The sequence below is a fragment of the Marmota flaviventris genome, chromosome 7, assembly GCF_047511675.1.
Source record: "Marmota flaviventris isolate mMarFla1 chromosome 7, mMarFla1.hap1, whole genome shotgun sequence".
Taxonomy (NCBI): Eukaryota; Metazoa; Chordata; class Mammalia; order Rodentia; family Sciuridae; genus Marmota; species Marmota flaviventris.
In genome coordinates, this window is record NC_092504.1 from 38,298,456 (window position 1) to 38,320,041 (window position 21,586).

Below are 21,586 nucleotides of genomic sequence, written 5' to 3' on the forward strand. Positions count from 1 at the left end.
ACTATAAGCTTCATTTTAGGAGAGTTGTAGATTTACAGAAAAGTTATAAGGACATTAAAGAGGGTCTAATATATTCTGGTTGTTAACACTCATCATACGATATGTTTATGATAAGTAATGAGCCAATATCGATACATCATTATTCACTGAAATTCACATCTTATTAGTTTTCTTAGTTTTTACATAATGTCCTTGAATCAAATCCAAGATGCCATATATCTTAGGCTTGACAGCTGCTCAAATTTTTCTTCTTTTCGATGAACTTAACAGGTTTTTTTAAAATTTTTTATTGTTGGTTGTTCAAAACATTACATAGTTCTTTTTTATTAATTTTTTATTGTTGGTTGTTCAAAACATTACATAGTTCTTGATATATCATATTTCACACTTTGATTCAAGCGGGTTATGAACTCCCATTTTTACCCCATATACAGATTGCAGAATCACATCAGTTACACATCCATTGATTTACATATTGCCATACTAGTGTCTGTTGTGTTCTGCTGCCTTTCCTATCCTCTACTATCCCCCCTCCCCTCCCCTCCCCTCCCCTCTTCTCTCTCTGCCCCCTCTACTGTCATTCATTTGTCCCCCTTGTATTATTTTTCCCTTTCCCCTCACTTCCTCTTGTATGTACTTTTGTATAACCCTGAGGGTCTCCTTCCATTTCCATGCAATTTCCCTTCTCTCTCCCTTTCCCTCCCACCTCTCATCCCTGTTTAATGTTAATCTTCTTCTCATGCTCTTCCACCCTACTCTGTTCTTAGTTACTCTGTTTATATCAAAGAAGACATTTGGCATTTGTTTTTTAGGGATTGGCTAGCTTCACTTAGCATAATCTGCTCTAATGCCATCCATTTCCCTGCAAATTCTATGATTTTGTCATTTTTTAATGCAGAGTAATACTCCATTGTGTATAAATGCCACATTTTTTTATTCATTCGTCTATTGAAGGGCATCTAGGTTGGTTCCACAGTCTTGCTATTGTGAATTGTGCTGCTATGAACATCGATGTAGTAGTGTCCCTGTAGCATGCTCTTTTTAGGTCTTTAGGGAATAGACCAAGAAGGGGAATAACTGGGTCAAATGGTGGCTCCATTCCCAGCTTTCCAAGAAATCTCCATACTGCTTTCCAAATTGGCTGCACCAATTTGCAGTCCCAGCAGCAATGTACAAGTATACCCTTTTCCCCACATCCTCGGCAGCACTTGTTGTTGTTTGACTTCATAATGGCTGCCAATCTAACTGGAGTGAGATGGTATCTTAGGGTGGTTTTGATTTGCATTTCTCTGACTGCTAGAGATGGTGAGCATTTTTTCATGTACTTGTTGATTGATTGTATGTCCTCCTCTGAGAAGTGTCTGTTCAGGTCCTTGGCCCATTTGTTGATTGGGTTGTTTGTTATCTTATTGACTAATTTTTTGAGTTCTTTGTATACTCTGGATATTAGGGCTCTATCTGAAGTGTGAGGAGTAAAGATTTGTTCCCAGGATGTAGGCTCCCTATTTACCTCTCTTATTGTTTCTTTTGCTGAGAAAAAACTTTTTATTTTGAGTAAGTCCCATTTGTTGATTCTAGTTATTAACTTTTGTGCTATGGGTGTCCTATTGAGGAATTTGGAGCCCGACCCCACAGTATGTAGATCGTAGCCAACTTTTTTTTTTAAATTTTTTATTGTTGGTTGTTCAAAACATTACAAATTTCTTGACATATCATATTCCACACTTTGATTCAAGTGGGTTATGAACTCCCACCTTCACCCCATACACAGATTGCAGAATCACCTCAGTTACACATCCATTGATTTACATATTGCCATACTAGTGTCTGTTGTGCTCCGCTGCCTTTCCCATCCTCCACCATCCCCCCTCCTCACCTCTCCCCTCCCCTCCCCTCCCCTCCCCTCCTCTCTCTCTACCCCCTCCACTGTATAACCCTGAGGGTCTCCTTCCATTTCCATGCAATTTCCCTTCTCTCTCCCTTTCCCTCCCACCTCTCATCCCTGTTAAATGTTAATCTTCTTCTCCTGCTCTTCGTCCCTACTCTGATCTTAGTTACTCTCCTTATATCAAAGAAGACATTTGGCATTTGTTTTTTAGGGATTGGCTAGCTTCACTTAGCATGATCTGCTCTAATGCCATCCATTTCCCTGCAAATTCTATGATTTTGTCATTTTTTAATGCAGAGTAATACTCCATTGTGTATAAATGCCACATTTTTTTTTATCCATTTGTCTATTGAAGGGCATCTAGGTTGGTTCCACAGTCTTGCTATTGTGAATTGTGCTGCTATGAACATCGATGTAGCAGTGTCCCTGTAGCATGCTCTTTTTAGGTCTTTAGGGAATAGACCAAGAAGGGGAATAGCTGGGTCAAATGGTGGCTCCATTCCCAGCTTTCCAAGAAATCTCCATACTGCTTTCCAAATTGGCTGCACCAATCTGCAGTCCCACCAGCAATGTACAAGTATACCCTTTTCCCCACATCCTCGCCAGCACTTGTTGTTGTTTGACTTCATAATGGCTGCCAATCTTACTGGAGTGAGATGGTGTCTTAGGGTGGTTTTGATTTGCATTTCTCTGACAGCTAGAGATGGTGAGCATTTTTTCATGTACTTGTTGATTGACTGTATGTCCTCCTCTGAGAAGTGTCTGTTCAGGTCCTTGGCCCATTTGTTGATTGGGTTGTTTGTTCTCTTATTGTCTAATTTTTTGAGTTCTTTGTATACTCTGGATATTAGGGCTCTATCTGAAGTGTGAGGAGTAAAGATTTGTTCCCAGGGTGTAGGCTCCCTATTTACCTCTCTTATTGTTTCTTTTGCTGAGAAAAAAACTTTTTAGTTTGAGTAAGTCCCATTTGTTGATTCTAGTTATTAACTTTTGTGCTATGGGTGTCCTATTGAGGAATTTGGAGCCCGACCCCACCGAATGTAGATCGTAGCCAACTTTTTCTTCTATCAGACGGCGTGTCTCTGATTTGATATCAAGCTCCTTGATCCATTTTGAATTCACTTTTGTGCATGGCGAGAGAAAGGGATTCAGTTTCATTTTGTTGCATATGGATTTCCAGTTTTCCCAGCACCATTTGTTGAAGATGCTATCCTTCCTCCATTGCATGCTTTTAGCCCCTTTATCAAATATAAGATAGTTGTAGTTTTGTGGATTGGTTTCTGTGTCCTCTATTCTGTACCATTGGTCCACCCGCCTGTTTTGGTACCAGTACCATGCTGTTTTTGTTACTATTGCTCTGTAGTATAGTTTGAAGTCTGGTATCGCTATACTGCCTGATTCACACTTCCTGCTTAGCATTGTTTTTGCTATTCTGGGTCTTTTATTTTTCCATATGAATTTCATGATTGCTTTCTCTATTTCTACAAGAAATGCCGTTGGGATTTTGATTGGCATTGCATTAAACCTGTAGAGAACTTTTGGTAATATCGCCATTTTGATGATGTTAGTTCTGCCTATCCATGAACAGGGTATATTTTTCCATCTTCTAAGATCTTCTTCTATTTCTCTCTTTAGGGTTCTGTAGTTTTCATTGTATAAGTCTTTCACCTCTTTTGTTAGGTTGATTCCCAAGTATTTTATGTTTTTTGAAGATATTGTGAATGGAGTGGTTGTCCTCATTTCCATTTCAGAGGATTTGTCGCTGATATACAGGAATGCCTTTGATTTATGCGTGTTGATTTTATATCCTGCCACTTTGCTGAATTCATTTATTAGCTCTAATAGTTTCTTTGTAGAGCCTTTTGGGTCTGCTAGGTATAGAATCATATCATCTGCAAATAGTGATAATTTAAGTTCTTCTTTTCCTATTTTGATGCCTTTAATTTCTTTCGTCTGTCTAATTGCTCTGGCCAGTGTTTCAAGAACTATGTTGAACAGAAGTGGAGAGAGAGGGCATCCCTGTCTTGTTCCAGATTTTAGAGGGAATGCCTTCAATTTTTCTCCATTCAGAACGATGCTAGCCTGAGGCTTAGCATAGATTGCTTTTACAATATTGAGGTATGTTCCTGTTATCCCTACTTTTTCTAGAGTTTTGAACATAAAGGGGTGCTGTACTTTGTCGAATGCTTTTTCCGCATCTATCGAGATGATCATATGGTTCTTATTTTTAAGTCTATTGATGTGGTGAATAACATTTATTGATTTCCGTATATTGATCCAGCCTTGCATCCCAGGGATGAATCCTACTTGATCATGGTGCACAATTTTTTTGATATGTTTTTGTATCCGATTCGCCAGAATTTTATTGAGGATTTTTGCCTCTAGGTTCATTAGAGATATTGGTCTGTAGTTTTCTTTCTTTGAAGTATCTTTGTCTGGTTTAGGTATCAGGGTGATGTTGGCCTCGTAGAATGAATTTGGAAGTTCTCCCTCTTTTTCTATTTCCTGAAGTAGCTTGAAAAGTATTGGTATTAGTTCCTCTTTAAAGGTTTTGTAAAACTCTGCTGTATACCCATCCGGTCCTGGGCTTTTCTTAGTTGGTAGTCTTTTGATGGTTGCTTCTATTTCCTCAATTGATATTGGTCTGTTTAGGTTGTCTATATCTTCCTGACTCAATCTGGGCAGATCATATGACTTAAGAAATTTATCTATGCCTTCACTATCTTCTAATTTATTGGAGTATAAGGATTCAAAATAATTTTTGATTATCTTCTGTATATCTGAGGTGTCTGTTGTGATATTGCCTTTTTCATCCCGTATGCTAGTAATTTGAGTTCTCTCTCTTCTTCTCTTTGCTAGCATGGCTAAGGGTCTGTCGATTTTGTTTATTTTTTCAAAGAACCAACTTTTAGTTTTGTCAATTTTTGCAATTGTTTCAATTTCATTAATTTCAGCTCTGATTTTAATTATTTCTTGCCTTCTACTTCTTTTGCTGTTGTTTTGCTCTTCTTTTTCTAGGATTTTGAGATGAAGTATGAGATCATTTATTTGTTCGTTTTTTCTTTTATTAAGGAATGAACTCCACGCAATGAATTTTCCTCTTAGAACTGCTTTCAATGTGTCCCATAGATTCCGATATGTTGTGTCTGTGTTTTCATTTATCTCTAAGAATTTTTTAATTTCCTCCTTGATGTCTTCTATAACCCATTGATCATTCAGTAACCTATTGTTCATTCTCCAAGTGATGTATGCTTTTTCCTTCCTTCTTTTATCGTTGATTTTCAGTTTCATTCCATTATGATCAGATAAGATGCATGGTATTATATCTACTCCTTTATATTGTCTAAGAGTTGCCCTGTGACATAATATATGATCTATTTTTGAGAAGGATCCATGTGCTGCTGAGAAAAAAGTGTAACTGCTTGATGTTGGGTAGTATATTCTATATATGTCAATTAAGTCTAGGTTATTAATTGTGTTATTGAGTTCTATAGTTTCCTTATTCAACTTTTGTTTGGAAGATCTGTCCATTGGTGAGAGAGGTGTGTTGAAGTCTCCCATGATTATTGTATGGTGGTCTATTAGACTCTTGAACTTGAGAAGAGTTTGTTTGATGAACATAGCTGCACCATTGTTAGGGGAATATATATTTATGATTGTTATGTCTTGTTGGTGTATGGTTCCCTTGAACAGTATGTAGTGACCCTCTTTATCCCTTTTGATTAACCTGGGCTTGAAATCTATTTTATTTGATATGAGTATGGACACACCTGCTTGTTTCCGAAGTCCATATGAGTGATATGATTTTTCCCAACCTTTCACCTTCAGCCTATGTATGTCTTTTCCTATCAAATGCGTCTCCTGTAGGCAGCATATCGTTGGGTCTTGTTTTGTGATCCATTCTACTAGCCTGTGTCTCTTAATTGGTGAGTTTAAGCCATTAACATTTAGGGTTATTATTGAGATATGAGTTGTTCTTCCAGCCATATTTGTTTATTTATGTTACTAAACGTGGTTTGTTTTCCTCTTTGATTATTTTTCCCCCCTTTACTGTCCTACCTCCCACTGTTGGTTTTCATTGTTATTTTCCATTTCCTCTTCCTGTAATGTTTTGCCGAGGATGTTTTGAAGAGATGGTTTTCTAGCTGCAAATTCTTTTAACTTTTGTTTATCGTGGAAGGTTTTAATTTCATCTTCCATCCTGAAGCTTAATTTCGCTGGATATACAATTCTTGGTTGGAACCCATTTTCTTTCAGTGTTTGAAATATGTTATTCCAGGATCTTCTAGCTTTCAGAGTCTGTGTTGAAAGATCAGCTGTTATCCTGATTGGCTTACCCCTAAATGTAATCTGCTTCCTTTCTCTTGTAGCTTTTAAAATTCTCTCCTTATTCTGTATGTTGGGCATCTTCATTATAATGTGTCTAGGTGTGGATCTCTTATGATTTTGCACATTCGGCGTCCTGTAGGCTTCTAGGATTTGGGATACTGTCTCATTCTTCAAGTCTGGGAAGTTTTCTTGTATTATTTCATTGAATAGATTGCTCATTCCTTTGGTTTGAAACTCTATCCCTTCCTGTATCCCAATGACTCTTAAATTTGGTCTCTTGATGTTATCCCATATTTCTTGGATGTTCTGCTCATGGTTTCTTAACAGTCTTGCTTAGCTGTCTATGTTCTTTTCAAGTTGAAATACTTTATCTTCATTGTCTGATGTTCTATCTTCTAAGTGTTCTACTCTGCTGGTAGTATTCTCAATTGAGTTTTTAAGTTGGTTTATTGCTTCCTGCATTTCTAGGATTTCTGTTTGTTTGTTTTTTATAACCTCTATCTCCCTGTATAGTTGATCTTTTGCTTCTTGGATTTGTTTATGTAATTCATTGTTGAAGTGATCTTTCATTGTCAGATTTTGCTGTCTGATGTCTTCCTTGAGACTCCAGATCATCTGAAGCATGTATATCCTGAATTCTTTATCTGACATTCCATCTGCTGCAGATATTACCTCTTCTAACGTTGAGTTGACCTGTATTGCTTGTGGTCCTTTCTTTCCTTGTCTCTTCATACTGTTCGCATTTCTTTCTGCTTGGTGAAACTGTTGTGCTATTGAATTTTCCCCCTATATATTTATATTGGTCTTGTATAGTTGCAAAGTCTCCCTTGCAGGCGCAGGCGGCGGCTCTGCCCCTCTGTGGGCCGCTAGGCTTGTTCTGTCGGTGGTCGCAGTTCTGCCTACTTTGCAGGTGCAGGCAGCGGCACTGCCCCTCTGCAGGCCTCTGGGCCTGTTCTGCCGGTGGGTCGCAGGTCCGCCTACCTGGCAGGCGCGGGGGGGGGTGGGCGGCTCTACCCTTCCGCAGGCCGCTGGACCTGTTCTGTCTGTCGGTTGCAGGTCTGGCCTTTTCTGTTGGTGGTCACAGGTCCGCCTACCTTGCAGGCGCGTGGGGCAGCTCTGCCCCTCCGCGGAATACTGGGTCTCTTCTGCCGGTGGGTCACAGGTCCGCCTACCTTGCGGGGGGGGTGGGGGCGGCTCTGCCCCTCAGCAGGCCGCTGCACCTGTTCTGCAGGTGGGTCGCAGGCCCACCTACCTTGCAGGCGTGGTTGGCAGCTCTGCCCCTCCGCCGGCCACTGGGCCTTTTCGGTCGGTGGTCACAGTTCCGCCTACCTTGCAGGCGCGGGGGGGAGGGGGCGGCTCTGCCTCTCAGCAGGCCACTGCGCCTGTTCTGTGGGTGGTCACAGTTCCGTCTACCTTGCAGGCGCGGGGGGAGGGGGCGGCTCTGCCTCTCAGCAGGCCGCTGCGCCTGTGCCTGTTCTGCCGGTGGGTCGCAGGCCCGCCTACCTTGCAGGCGTGGTTGGCAGCTCTGCCTCTCCGCGGGCCACTGGGCCTTTTCCGTCGGTGGTCACAGTTCCGCCTACCTTGCAGGCGCGGGGGTGGGGGGCAGCTCTGCCCATCAGCAGGCCGCTGGGCCTGTTCTGTGGGTGGTCACAGTTCCGTCTACCTTGCAGGCGCAAACTTAACAGTTTTGAGGGGCACTATTCTGAGATTTTTTTAGAATGTCTCTCAGTTTGGGCTTGTCTGGGAGTGCCTTTATAATGTACACTTTGTGAATCTGTTGTACATGGAGGCAGCATTGAGCATTTACCAAGAAAAGGATTTTAGAGTCAGATCTCCTAAGCTTGAATTCCATTTCTATTACCTACAATCTGTGTGACCCTGGGCACATTATCTAATTTCTATTACTTTAATGAAAATTATCAATGAGGATATCTATTTCATTGAGTAAAAGGATGAGATGAGATAAGGATAGTTGAGTGAATTGGACATTATTACTTTATGTGCATAAGTGATTATGTACCAGTGTGATTCTACATCATGTACAACCAGAAGAATGAGAAATTATCCTCTATTTATGTATGATGTGTCAAAATGCATGTCATGTATGATTAATTAGTACAAATAAAAAAATCTTTAAAAAAAAAGAACAGAACATGGAGTAGAATAAGCTCCCCATCAGTATTAGCTGCTATGATTATCATTTTTATGATACCAAAAGCTTGATCCTTATCCCTGATGCTGACCCAATAAAAAGAACAAAATTTTGAGATAAAGGAAAAATAAGTTTTATTGCTTTGCTAAAAAATTGAGAAACACAGGGGACTCCTGTCCCAAAGGCTGTGACTCTCCCTGTTAGGGGGAACAGAGGACTTTTTAAAGAGGTGATTCAAAGTCTACACTCTAGCTGTGCTCTCTCAGGAGTCATAATTCATTTGTAGCCTTGAGAGATAGCTGTCTTTTAGATCTGTAAGTGCCAAGTCTGGAGTCGCAACTTCTTCATTTCTGTGATCTGTGAGTCAAAAGATAACTCAGCCTAGGCTGGGAAGAGGGTTAATTCTACTTCCACCATGATTAAGGAGCAAGAGAGAGAAAAGAGGAAGAAGAAAACATGTCAGTTTTAAAAGAAGCCACAGTGGTGGAACAGCAAGTGTTATATTCAAAGCATGAAGTGGACCCTTGTTATATAATTACTGATTATTAAAACAAGAAATTCATCTGTCTCTTAAGGAGCTAATGGCCCAATGTGGGAAGAAGACATGTAAACATAAATTTATTATGCTAATTATAAGGTTAAAGTTGGTCTTCTTATTCTATATTGTTTTGATTTTCAGGCGGTCAGTTTTGGAGGGGGTGGCTTTTATACTGATTAATATTTGTTGTCTTGAGGCAGGATATCCAAATTCTGAAATGCCAAAAATGTATGGAGAATTGGTTCAGAACGAGAAGTTTGGGTATCAATGATATGTTTTGGTGAAAGCTAAGTGTCTACAGCAGTTGAACATTGGAATGTGGGAGATGTTTGGGAAATTAGTTCATAGACGAAGATTTGATGGAGGATGTGCAGATGATACAGTTGAATGGAGTTTGAGTGTGCTGGTTTTGGCTCCATGAAATGCACATTGAAAAGTATGATAAACTTTTTGCTTCATAGTCTATTACCCATTTCTTCAAGATATGAAATTAATGCAAGTTATAAGCCATAAATAAGCTTTATGATATTAGTATGGTCTTAGAGAGAATGGGAAAAGAAGACAGACTAGGATTTAAATAAAAACAATAAAAAGTAGATCATTTTATATCTAACCAAGGTCCTACCTCAGACACAGAATAGATTACACACATGAATGTTTCCTCTGATGAGTCAGAATGCAAGAATTTCTGGCCTGTTTTGAAGCATTCATGGAACTAATTAGAACCTACTTTAAGAGAAAAATTAAGTCTTCATTACCATTTGGACAGTTTTCATTTTGTCAGTATGATATGAATCTTTGCTTCTCATACCCAACTTTTTAAAAATTTTCACTGGACCCTGAAGTGTAGCTCCAGTAGATTTGTTTTCTGAATCACATTGTAAGTATCCAGCTCTGTGGACGTCTCATAGCTTTTCACAAAATGATTCAAGATTGAGTCGTTCTTTGTCTTCCAAGTTCTACTCCTTCAGTTGTTCTGGTTGAACAAGTTTATCTTACAGTACTAGCTGAGCTGCCTGACACCATACTACACAGTGCATGATACTGATTTCCCTAATGATGGACAGGAGAAGGTACATGATCATGAAGTATACCTTTTAGTTTTTTAGATTTTGAAGAATTCTATTTATTTTTAAAATGACTTTGCATCATCAGTACATTTTTTGAGCTACTCAAGGATTTGTTAATCTCAAAACTGTTGGCATTTGGGCTGGGTTACTTTGTCGTGGCGTGTTGTCCTAGGCATTGTAAATGTTTATAAGGATCCTTGACCTGTACCTAATAAACACCAGCAACCTGCCTTTCCCAGTGAGGACACCCAAATGTGTGGACAGCAACTGCGAAAAGTCCCCCAGGAGACAAATTTAGCCCATGTTAAGAAACACTGAGCAAACCTATTAGATACAAGTCAAAACAAAGGGGCTATGATGTGTGGATACTTGTACTGGCTTTGAAATTAGAAAGATCTAAATTCAAATCTCAGCCCTATCTTTAATCAGTGATACCATAGTTGGGGAACTTAATCCTTATGGGTCTTTATTATTATTATTGTTATTATTTTAGTTGTAGATAGACACAGTATTTTTATTTTACTTATTTATTTTTATGTGGTGCTGAAGATCAAACGTGGTGCCTCACACTTTCTAGACAAGTGCTCTACCACTGAGCCACAATCCCCCCCACCCCACTTTTTGGCATTTTATATATACATGGAATATAACTTATTCTAATTAGGATCCTATTCTTATGTTTGTACATAATGTGGATTTACCCTGGTCGTGTATTCACATACAAGGGTAGAAAAGTTATGTCTGATTAATTCTTTCCTATTCCCTCCCCCCATCCTTTCCCTTCAATCTCATCCAATGGACTTTGATTCTTCCCCTCCCCACCCTCCCTTGTTGTGGGTTAGCATCCACATAACAGAGAGAACATTAGGCCTTTGGTTTTATGGGATTGGCTTATTAAGCAGTGATAGTTCATACCAGATGATATTATTTTGAAAATTAAAAAAAGAAAAAAATATACATATTTACATGCCCATGCATATTTATGACCTAGCCAAATGCTTGATCAAAGAAAATCTTTCATACATGTTCCTACCCCACAACTTTCCATTGATGCTAGTGATATTTTATTTATTTATTATCTTATTAATAAATATTGGAGTAAAAAACATGGAGTCATTGAAGTCAAACAGGGGAGATTGGCCATGTTAAAAAAAAAAAAGGAATGTTGGCTGTATTAAAATGGGCCATATTAACATATGAGGCTAGATTTTTTAGAAACAGTATATTGTTAGGGCTCAGTAATTGGCTATGGAGTTCAGAAGACCTGGTTTTAAGACTAACCCATACCACTTCTAAAATGGGGGTACTAATGGTACTTACTCAGAGACTCTTATAATGATTAAATGAAACCATCTCCTGGTGCATAGTAACTTTCTGTTCATGAAAAGTAAACATGTCCAGCAGTGGTTTGGCCAAGAGTTGATACAATTACAGACTTCTTCATTGAGAAGCTGGTATTTGAATCAAGTCTCTGAAGGTGTTTAGGATTTCCATCAGTCAACAAGACAAAAACAGGTGTTCTAAATAAGGGCATTGATGAGGATGGAGGAGATCAGAATCTTTGGGACACAATTAGTGGTTTGGTTTTACAAGCTGAAAGATCATATAAAGAAACATTCTGTAACATTTAGGCAGAACATATGATAAACTTCCATAATTTGAATAGATATTAAAGTCATCAAACTGCAATGGTTCATTCCAAAATGTTTGATTTTGAAAACAGAAGCCAAAAAAGAGTGGGTGTTTTACTGAAAGCCACTTTGTCATTAGAAGAGTTGATACTAGAATCTAAGATCACCATTTGCCTCTTAGCTACCTCTTCTTACCCTTAAAAAATATACACAGAATTATTATAATAAGTATAATATGAAAACATTCTTAATTTTATAAAATAAATTTCCCCAAATCATACTTTGTTTACTAAGTGAACTTAGGCTGAAGAGAGACAGTCAGCAATCCCCAAAGCATGAATTTATTGATTATGTACTCTATATTCCAGACACTGGTTGCAATGATAAATAATGCAAAAGAGACATTCTCTCACAAGGCTTCTACTGGAGAAAATAGTCACAAATACATGAACTTTTTAATCAAAAATATTAAACAGTATTAAGAACTTTGCAGAAAATTAAAATAGGGTGCTATGATATAGAATAACTGGATGTATATTTTGAATTGGATGGCCAGGCTAGAGCTCTGTAAATGGGATGTTAGAGTCTAGATCTGAATGACATAACCCTGAAGTTCAGAAGCAAAAAATTTCTAGTCAGTGGGGGCAACTAGCATATAGCCTCTCAGGCTGCTTGCAAACTTTCAAAATAAAGAAAAAAAGAGTGAGTCTGGATTTTAGTAGGAAAGTAGAAGGAAGGTCAAGAAAGAGAAGTCAGAAGAGGTCAGATCATTTTGAGTTAAGTGGGCCAGTATATGAAGTCCAGATTTTATTCTAAGTAAATCATGAAGCTCGAGAGTTTTATCAGGAAGCGATTGAAGTGACTGGTCTGCTTTATCTTACAGGAAGGTCACTTTAGCTACTATTTGGGGAGTAGATTGCAGAGAGGCAGGGAGACCACCTCTGAGACTATAGCACTAGTCCAGTTGAGAGGTAAGTGGCTTGGACTAAGGTATGGAAATGGAAAAAAGTCTGAATATTCAGGATGTATTTTGGATATAGAGTGGACAAGTGTTGGTGATACTTTGTATCTGGGGAAGAGGGGAAGAATCCAGGAGACTCCTAGAATTTTGGCTTCAGTTACCAGAGAGAAAGTTAGGTACCATTAACAAGAATGGAAAAGGCCAGAGGAAAGTTTGGGAAGGAAAGAAAGGAGTTCTATTTTAACCACATTAAATTAAAATGATTATTTTTCATTTAGTCAATAAGTATCTATTGAATACTTATAAGACACTGCTTTGGACTCTAATATATTAACAAAAATACAAAGTTCTCTGCCCTGTTGTAGTTTATATTATACTGGATGATTCAAAAGATTAAGATAGAAAGATATATAATGTGTCAATGATGGTGAATGTTGGGGTAGGATTTGTAATCAATACTGTGGTCTGATATAGTAAGTTTTTACTGACGGGGGTGTGTGATGGGAGACTTGAAGGAGGTGAGGCAGTGAGCCATGCTGATAATCTGCTGGAAGAGACTTGTAGACATCCAAGTGGAGGCCAGAGCTGAAGGTATAGGCTTAGACGTTATACGTGCAGAGATTCTTTATCAAATATGGAACCAGATGAGATTCTCAAGAAAGAGTATCTAAGTGGATAAGAGAAGGAGCTTCTGTAGCTTGTTAATATTTGAGAAGAAAAATTGGCAGGAGAAACTAAACAGGACTAGCCAGTAAAGTGAGAGGGGAAAACAGATAAGTGTGGTGTCAGGAAAGCCGAAAGGAACATTTCAAAAAGGAAAAAGTGATCAATTCTGGTAGTTATTACTGAGGGCTCAAATGAGACAAGGATAGACACATATGACCTTTTATTTATTTATTTATCAATGGATATATGGGAACAGAAAGTCCTGAAATTAATTGGTTGAGGAGATAGGTATAAATAAAAGAGGAAGAGTTGCAAAGATGAAAGGTGAAGACCTTGAGGTCAGAGGGAGGATCAAGAACACAGGTGGAGGGTATCTCATGTGAACATGAAGAGATGCTTCCTCCATAGCAGTAGGAAGAAAGGCAAAGAGTATGGATACAGATGCAGATAAGTTGTCAGATCTGATGATGAAAAAAGAAGGGAGTTCCTATCTGATTGTTCCTACTTCTCCCATAAGGTATGAAGTAAGTTTATTAACAGGATACAAGTGGGAGATTTGGAGGCCAGTTTGAAAGGGGAAATGGTGTGAAATAGCTATTTAAGTAACTGCCTGACATAATAAACTCATAAGTTTGTTCTCAGATGATGACCAGTCTGCTTTTTATCCCTCAGCCAAGAGGTTGGAGTCCTATCAGGAAGCGGTCTCTGAAGAAGAAGAGTATGCAGACACCCTCAGCAGCTCCGTCAGCAATATGGCAAGACTGAGAGCCCACAGCTTCAGGACAGTTCATAATGGGCCTTTGGGAAGCAAACCCTCAAATCATCTTTCTGGAAGTACTTTTGCTGTAGCAAGTGGAGAAGGAGCCAGTGAAGTGCCTCATTCCAGACAAGCTGCCTTCAGTAGCCCCATTGTAAGTGTGAACTCATGATTAGAATTACACATGCACAGTGTTTAAGGGAAGAACAGCCTTGTATTGACAATTCAGCCAAAGATTGTTCTACTTTCTACTGAAGAAGAGACTACATCATTATAGTTCTGTGTGATTGTGACACATAATAAATATAAACAAATAATATCACAACTTCCTGATTTTTGAAATAATTCAGTGTTGAGAAGTTATATACTGTTTCAGAAAAATGTAATATTTTTGACCCAGGAATGAACTTGTCTGAGCCTAGAGGGCTGCCTTCACTTAAAGATCAGAGTTCACTCTTGGGTCCAACAAAGCTAACTTATCTCACAGACAGGTGAATATGTCTAGTTGACAGGGAAATTCATAGGCCTTTTGGTGACCTTGAAGACCTTTTTATCTCTCTGTAATCTGCCTCTCTGTTCCACCAAACTTGGGTCTTCTCCCTCATTCCTAGCCTTCAAAAGAGCATTTCCATAATATTTCCATCAAAAAGATCATCAGGGTGTGTTTTTAGTTTCCTCAAAAACTGTTAGGAACTGATTGATTACACCCATTAACAAACTCATTTTTCTGCTGAAAAAAAAAATTAGAGGGAAACAGAGGAAAGGTGCTTGTGTAAAAAACTTAGACATTAAATGTCTTACTATACCTAAAACTACTTCTTTAAAATACTTGTTTCCTTTTTGTCTTTCACACTACATAAGTGTTTGTGTTTTACCAAGAAGGATGAGACCTCCAATGAGATGAAATCTCCAATGATGAGACTAGTAATAACTCCCAAATTGGTGGCATAGCAGGAATAAATCAGCTCTGTGGAACCCTTATGTTGCTACAGTGTTGTAAGATTTTCCTGGTGGATACATTATGTGAATGCACCCCAGGGATCTCCTTTGACCTGGGAAGGCCTTGAAAATATCTACTGTCTCTCTTTTTTTTTTTTTTAATTTTTTATTGTTGGTTGTTCAAAACATTACAAATTTCTTGACATATCATATTCCACACTTTGATTCAAGTGGGTTATGAACTCCCACCTTCACCCCATACACAGATTGCAGAATCACCTCAGTTACACATCCATTGATTTACATATTGCCATACTAGTGTCTGTTGTGCTCCGCTGCCTTTCCCATCCTCCCCCCTCCCCCCTCCCCACCTCTCCCCTCCCCTCCCCTCCTCTCTCTCTACCCCCTCCACTGTATAACCCTGAGGGTCTCCTTCCATTTCCATGCATTTTCCCTTCTCTCTCCCTTTCCCTCCCACCTCTCATCCCTGTTAAATGTTAATCTTCTTCTCCTGCTCTTCGTCCCTACTCTGATCTTAGTTACTCTCCTTATATCAAAGAAGACATTTGGCATTTGTTTTTTAGGGATTGGCTAGCTTCACTTAGCATGATCTGCTCTAATGCCATCCATTTCCCTGCAAATTCTATGATTTTGTCATTTTTTAATGCAGAGTAATACTCCATTGTGTATAAATGCCACATTTTTTTTATCCATTCGTCTATTGAAGGGCATCTAGGTTGGTTCCACAGTCTTGCTATTGTGAATTGTGCTGCTATGAACATCGATGTAGCAGTGTCCCTGTAGCATGCTCTTTTTAGGTCTTTAGGGAATAGACCGAGAAGGGGAATAACTGGGTCAAATGGTGGCTCCATTCCCAGCTTTCCAAGAAATCTCCATACTGCTTTCCAAATTGGCTGCACCAATCTGCAGTCCCACCAGCAATGTACAAGTGTACCCTTTTCCCCACATCCTCGCCAGCACTTGTTGTTGTTTGACTTCATAATGGCTGCCAATCTTACTGGAGTGAGATGGTATCTTAGGGTGGTTTTGATTTGCATTTCTCTGACAGCTAGAGATGGTGAGCATTTTTTCATGTACTTGTTGATTGACTGTATGTCCTCCTCTGAGAAGTGTCTGTTCAGGTCCTTGGCCCATATGTTGATTGGGTTGTTTGTTATCTTATTGTCTAATTTTTTGAGTTCTTTATATACTCTGGATATTAGGGCTCTATCTGAAGTGTGAGGAGTAAAGATTTGTTCCCAGGATGTAGGCTCCCTATTTACCTCTCTTATTGTTTCTTTTGCTGAGAAAAAACTTTTTAGTTTGAGTAAGTCCCATTTGTTGATTCTAGTTATTAACTTTTGTGCTATGGGAGTCCTATTGAGGAATTTGGAGCCCGACCCCACCGACTGTAGATCGTAGCCAACTTTTTCTTCTATTAGACGGCGTGTGTCTGATTTGATATCAAGCTCCTTGATCCATTTTGAATTCACTTTTGTGCATGGCGAGAGAAAGGGATTCAGTTTCATTTTGTTGCATATGGATTTCCAGTTTTCCCAGCACCATTTGTTGAAGATGCTATCCTTCCTCCATTGCATGCTTTTAGCCCCTTTATCAAATATAAGATAGTTGTAGTTTTGTGGATTGGTTTCTGTGTCCTCTATTCTGTACCATTGGTCCACCCGCCTGTTTTGGTACCAGTACCATGCTGTTTTTGTTACTATTGCTCTGTAGTATAGTTTGAAGTATAGTCTGCCTCTACTCCAATTAGGGTGGTGAAATTTGGTGAAATGTTAATTTAAGAAAAACCTTTCATATCGGCTTTCTGAAGACTTTTCAGATGATGTTTTTTTTAGCATCTAAGCTGTTTGCATGTTCCCTCTGTCCCTTGACCCATGTTACATTGGTTTTATTTTTACATCTGATTTTAATTTCTTGAGAGCAACAACTGTTTCATCTTGAATCCTCAAAATGGTTTCTAGCTCATTCATTATCAATGAAATATTTTTGAAGGTTCTTGAATGAAGCTACTTAATAACCTCAGTCTTTTCAGGGCCATGTGTCACTCTAATTATGTGAATGTTGTGGGGAGGGGTGTCTTATTTTTGTGTTTTGCAAAACCATACTCCTGTATAGGATAAAGAGATCATGTTCTTCCTAGAAACATAAGACCATCTCTCACTCTGGGTCTGCACAAGTTGATTTTATCCTTTTTGGTGACTAAAGATTATTTTAAGAAAGCTATGTAATCATTGACCTGAAAAATTGGCCTCTATAAAAATTTTGCATATGATTCTTAAAGTCCACTCATCCATGGAGTCAAGATGAAGAACACCTGCTTGAGAACACTGAGAGATGAGCTTCCTAGAAGTAGACGCTTATAAAATGGCACCTTCATGGGAAGCAAATTAAGAGCTGGCATAGCAATGTCAATCTTTGAAACTTATAATGTCATTGAGGCCGTTGGACCCTGGGTTTACATTACCTATTCTAGAAATAGAAGCCTTTACTTTGTAAGCCAATGTGTTTATGCTTCTGTAATCCCCTAGTGTTTCTCTCTCAATCAACATGATGTTCATTCTACCTGGGATGTTCTTCTCCCAGGTCTTTCTATGGCAATCTCCTTCCCATCATGGAGGTCTCAACTCAGGTGTCACCTGTGCAATGGAGTCTACCTGGCCACCTGATCCCAAATACTTTCCATCTCTCCCGTCTCAATCTAGAAGTATCTTATTTACTTATGGGATACTTTTGGATTAACTGTCTCCTCCAGGTAGAATTGGAGTTTCATGCAAGACAGGATCTTGCTTGTCTTATGCACCCTACTTTCTTTGAGAGATGCCTGGCACCATTGACCAACAAAAATATTTATGGGACAAATGACACTTAATTAATCAATTAGTAGAAGACATAGCATAAAAGGATATAAAAGGAATAAGACAATTTTGCTCCTAGCATTTGGTTATGTTCTAGGTAGCAAGCTGGGTAGACAGCCCAGAACACATGCAGACACCCGACACTCATGGGAGAGCCTGAGCAGAGAAGTTGTCAGTGTGTGTCGCTATTGGCCTTTGTCATTTACCTTTGAGTCTATGGTGTTTAGGAATCAGAAGGGACCAAGAGAAGGCATTTGGAGCTATTCTCAAGCCAAAGTTGCAGAGGAGGAGCAGTGAGCCTCTAAAATGGGAGAGAAGTAGCAGCTGAAAAGGAAATAAAACCCTTAGGTACACGTGGAAACAGGAGGAGTAGGAAAAAGCCTTACAGCTGCTTGGTCAACTCATCTCCCATCCATTTGTAACTGTGGGCATTTGGGATTTTATATAATTGCCACTCAGTATAATTAAGTGTCCTGTCACTCAGTTTTAAAACAAATGTAAATTTAAATTATATTAAAGTCATCTAAAAGCTTCAGCAAGCATATAGGAGAGAAAAGAGGAACCCTGGTCAGTTTTTGCTTATTTAATTTGTATTTGCATAGGAGGTAGGAGGGGAAAGGAAGGAAGGGAAGAAATGAACATGGAATCTGCAATCTGATAAGAAGGGTTAACATGAATCAAGAGGATAAATCTAGAATTTCTAATGGTCAAATATCATCTCACAGGATTAAGACAAAGTTTTGGAACTCCCACTAAGAAACCAGATAAAGCTTTGTTTACATGATGGGAAGCTGTCCACATCTGGCTGTCTGCTCTGTGCTCTAATTGGGAATATAAATTTTCTCTGAATTTTAATAAGATGTCTATTTTAGGCCCAGTAAGAGCTAATATGGTTTATTTTCCAAAGAGTAACATCTTTTTGTTTCTCCATCTCTTTCCTTATGGAGTATAAGGCTAGCGAGTGTTTGGAAGTAATGTATGACAATAAACTTTGCAATGTGTTGGATACTGAGTTAGGGATCAGTAAGATACAGTCCTTACTTCAAAGGAACTTCCAAGAAATGCAAGGGCATGGAATCATTTAAGTCAAGATACTGTGGGCCTGATTCTCAACTTCATAGTATTCAGAGAGGATGGAGCTGTCTATCATAGGAAAAAAGAACAAATGTCATTTTAAAAAAAAATACAGGATTCCAATGAAAAAGATCTGGATCTCAGGGAAAACATCTATAGATAAAGTCATAGATAAAAAATTGCATGTGGTATCTTGATACCTTCTTCATTCATCAACTACCTTACTAAAGATTATTTTGTCAAAAACAAGTAAAGTGAAGAAATACTTTTTATCTGTAGCTTCATTTCCATATGGCCTTTTCCTTAAATCTCCTTCTGGATTCTTCTTTTATTTATATTATGTTAGGGTGCTTCAAGGTTCTCTATGTCCCGAGTTTCTAGATTTTTTCCCACTTTATTTTGCTAATTCTTATCTACAAAATTTACACACACACACACACACACACACACACACACACACACACATGGTTTGGGTAGGCTTTGGTATCACTTTTATTCTCATGACTATGGCACAGATGTGGTAGGCTTTGGTATCACTTTTATTCTCATGACTATGGCACAGTCTGGCATCTAAGAATGCTTTGTGACAGCTGATAACATGGCCCTTTTAAACCTATTATGAGCCTGTAACATGCCTGAGGGTGAGTGCTTGTCATTTAAGAAGGAAGGAAAAGAAATGTTAAATTACTTGGGTTGCTGTTGTACTGGTCTCCTCTCAGTCACTATCCCATTTACCTTGAACATCCACTCTATTAGGTATGAGTTCTCAAAAAGTGATGTAAGTAGCCACCAATTTGGATACAGTGGAGATAACACCTGATCCCAAATCCACATGATTTCCAGTGCAAACTCTTTTCCTATTAAACTTATGCAACTCTTGCCAAATTCTGAAGCATAAAATGCAAGTCATGCTCTTCTGCGTCCAAGATCCCACCCACCATTTCCATGTTTCACTCTTTGCTCTAAATCATCTCTCTTGGCTTCCTTAAGTCAATGTGTTTTGCTGGCCAGAATTCAGGTCTCCTCTACCGTACAGTAGTGTATTTGTAAACCTTGATTCTGAATGCCCTGTCCCTCTTTGACTCAGCTCAAAGATTCTTAAACAGTTGGCTATATGTTCTTGGATTGTAATCAGATTTCTAATACAATATTCTTCTGTTAAAACTCTCAAATAAGTGTGAGAAGCACTGTGTGAAATAAAATGGCATACTTTTCTCCAATAATAAAACTTCATAGAGCAAATCTTTACTAAGAACTTTTCAGAGGAGGGCATATTTGCCATACATATTTGGTGATCAGGAATCTCTTAGAAAAAAACCTACTAATCTGTTTCTTACAGGATATTGCTGAGATGTGCTGATTAAATCTGTTAGCCTGCCTGCAATAAATTCTATTTTGGAGAGTCGGTTTTTACAATAGTAATAAATTGAGCTATTAAATATTTTGTTAAAGTGATGCGATATGAATAACAAACTCATTTTAAGAAGAATTCATAGTCATCAGTTATTCTTAGGTCAATCAATAGCCAAGGTAGAATTCTAGGCACAATAAAATATATATCTGCCTGGCACAATGCATTTCAAAATGAGAAATACAGATTTAACTAGATTTTGGTAGAATATCGCTGTTGCTATCTGCTGTTTAGTTTTAAGTTAATAGTCAAGTTTGTCTCTATTAATAATGTAGAGTCTGGATTTCTATATATTTTTATGTCTTTTCTATTGTCACTTTCATGATTCCATCCATATGCATTAACTTTTTGTTTGTTTTCTGCTTTTTTTTAAAAAAAAGAAAAGTTTCCCATTTCATGCTTCATTTAGATCCTGGTTATGAAATTTATTTCTTCTGTTGATTGTATTTTGTCTTATTGTCTTATCGAATCTTCAGGAAACTGATGTGGTGCCTGATACCAGGCTTTTGGACAAATTTAGTCAGATTACGCCTCAGCTATTTACCCCAGGAGACGGAACCATCCCAAGTCCTGCCCTGGAGACTTTGTACATCATGGACTTCTTTATTGCCCTGGCAATTTGCAACACAGTGGTGGTATCTGCTCCTAACCAACCTCGACAAAAGGTAAAGCCTCCTTTGCAACCAAGGGTCATCTCTGCAGAGGAGAATTTGGGATTTATATGTATCTATACTGTCTTGTTATATGATAATAACAATAAATAATAATAATAGTATCTAATAGTAGCAGGAATATGACATGTTTTTAGGACTGAGTCTCTACTCTGTATTTAACCATGGTCTAAGTGATTTACTTAGTGTATTAATGTGTTTAACCCTCCCAACAGTCCTCTGAATTAGATATTCTTACTCTACTATTTCCCATTTTATAGATGACATAGAGTAATTTGCCCAGGCTCCCAAAACCAGTTTGTGAGGGATAACTGATGAGAATGTGTTCATTTTGCTTTAGTTTACTTACCAAATTAAAACTTGCTTTGAAACTTTTGAGACCTCCAACATCATCTCTACTTTATCAAACACAATATGAATTATTGGGTTCATCATAATGCTTACTGATAATGTGCTTTCTCAGGTACTAGTTGGGTCAATTTTAACTGAATTTAAAATCCAGTACGTGTATAACATAACAAGATTCTGTTGTTTTTACAAAAACTCCATTTTTAAAGTCTGTTTATAGCCTGGAATTCATGGATAATTCATTTTTCAATTAAGAAGAAAAACTTGTTTTAAGG

At 38.4% G+C, this 21,586-nt stretch overlaps 1 protein-coding gene across 2 annotated transcripts in view; it reads left to right on the top strand.

The window, feature by feature from the left end:
• Atp10d (ATPase phospholipid transporting 10D (putative)) overlaps positions 1–21,586 on the top strand; it is a 112,868-nt gene that overhangs the window by 58,192 nt on the left and 33,090 nt on the right. For both annotated transcript variants that reach the window (XM_027938441.2, XM_071614259.1), the window contains 2 exons: positions 13,908–14,146; positions 20,769–20,957. In XM_027938441.2, coding sequence (XP_027794242.1) covers positions 13,908–14,146; positions 20,769–20,957 — 428 coding nt within the window. The remainder of the gene's footprint in view (positions 1–13,907; positions 14,147–20,768; positions 20,958–21,586) is intronic.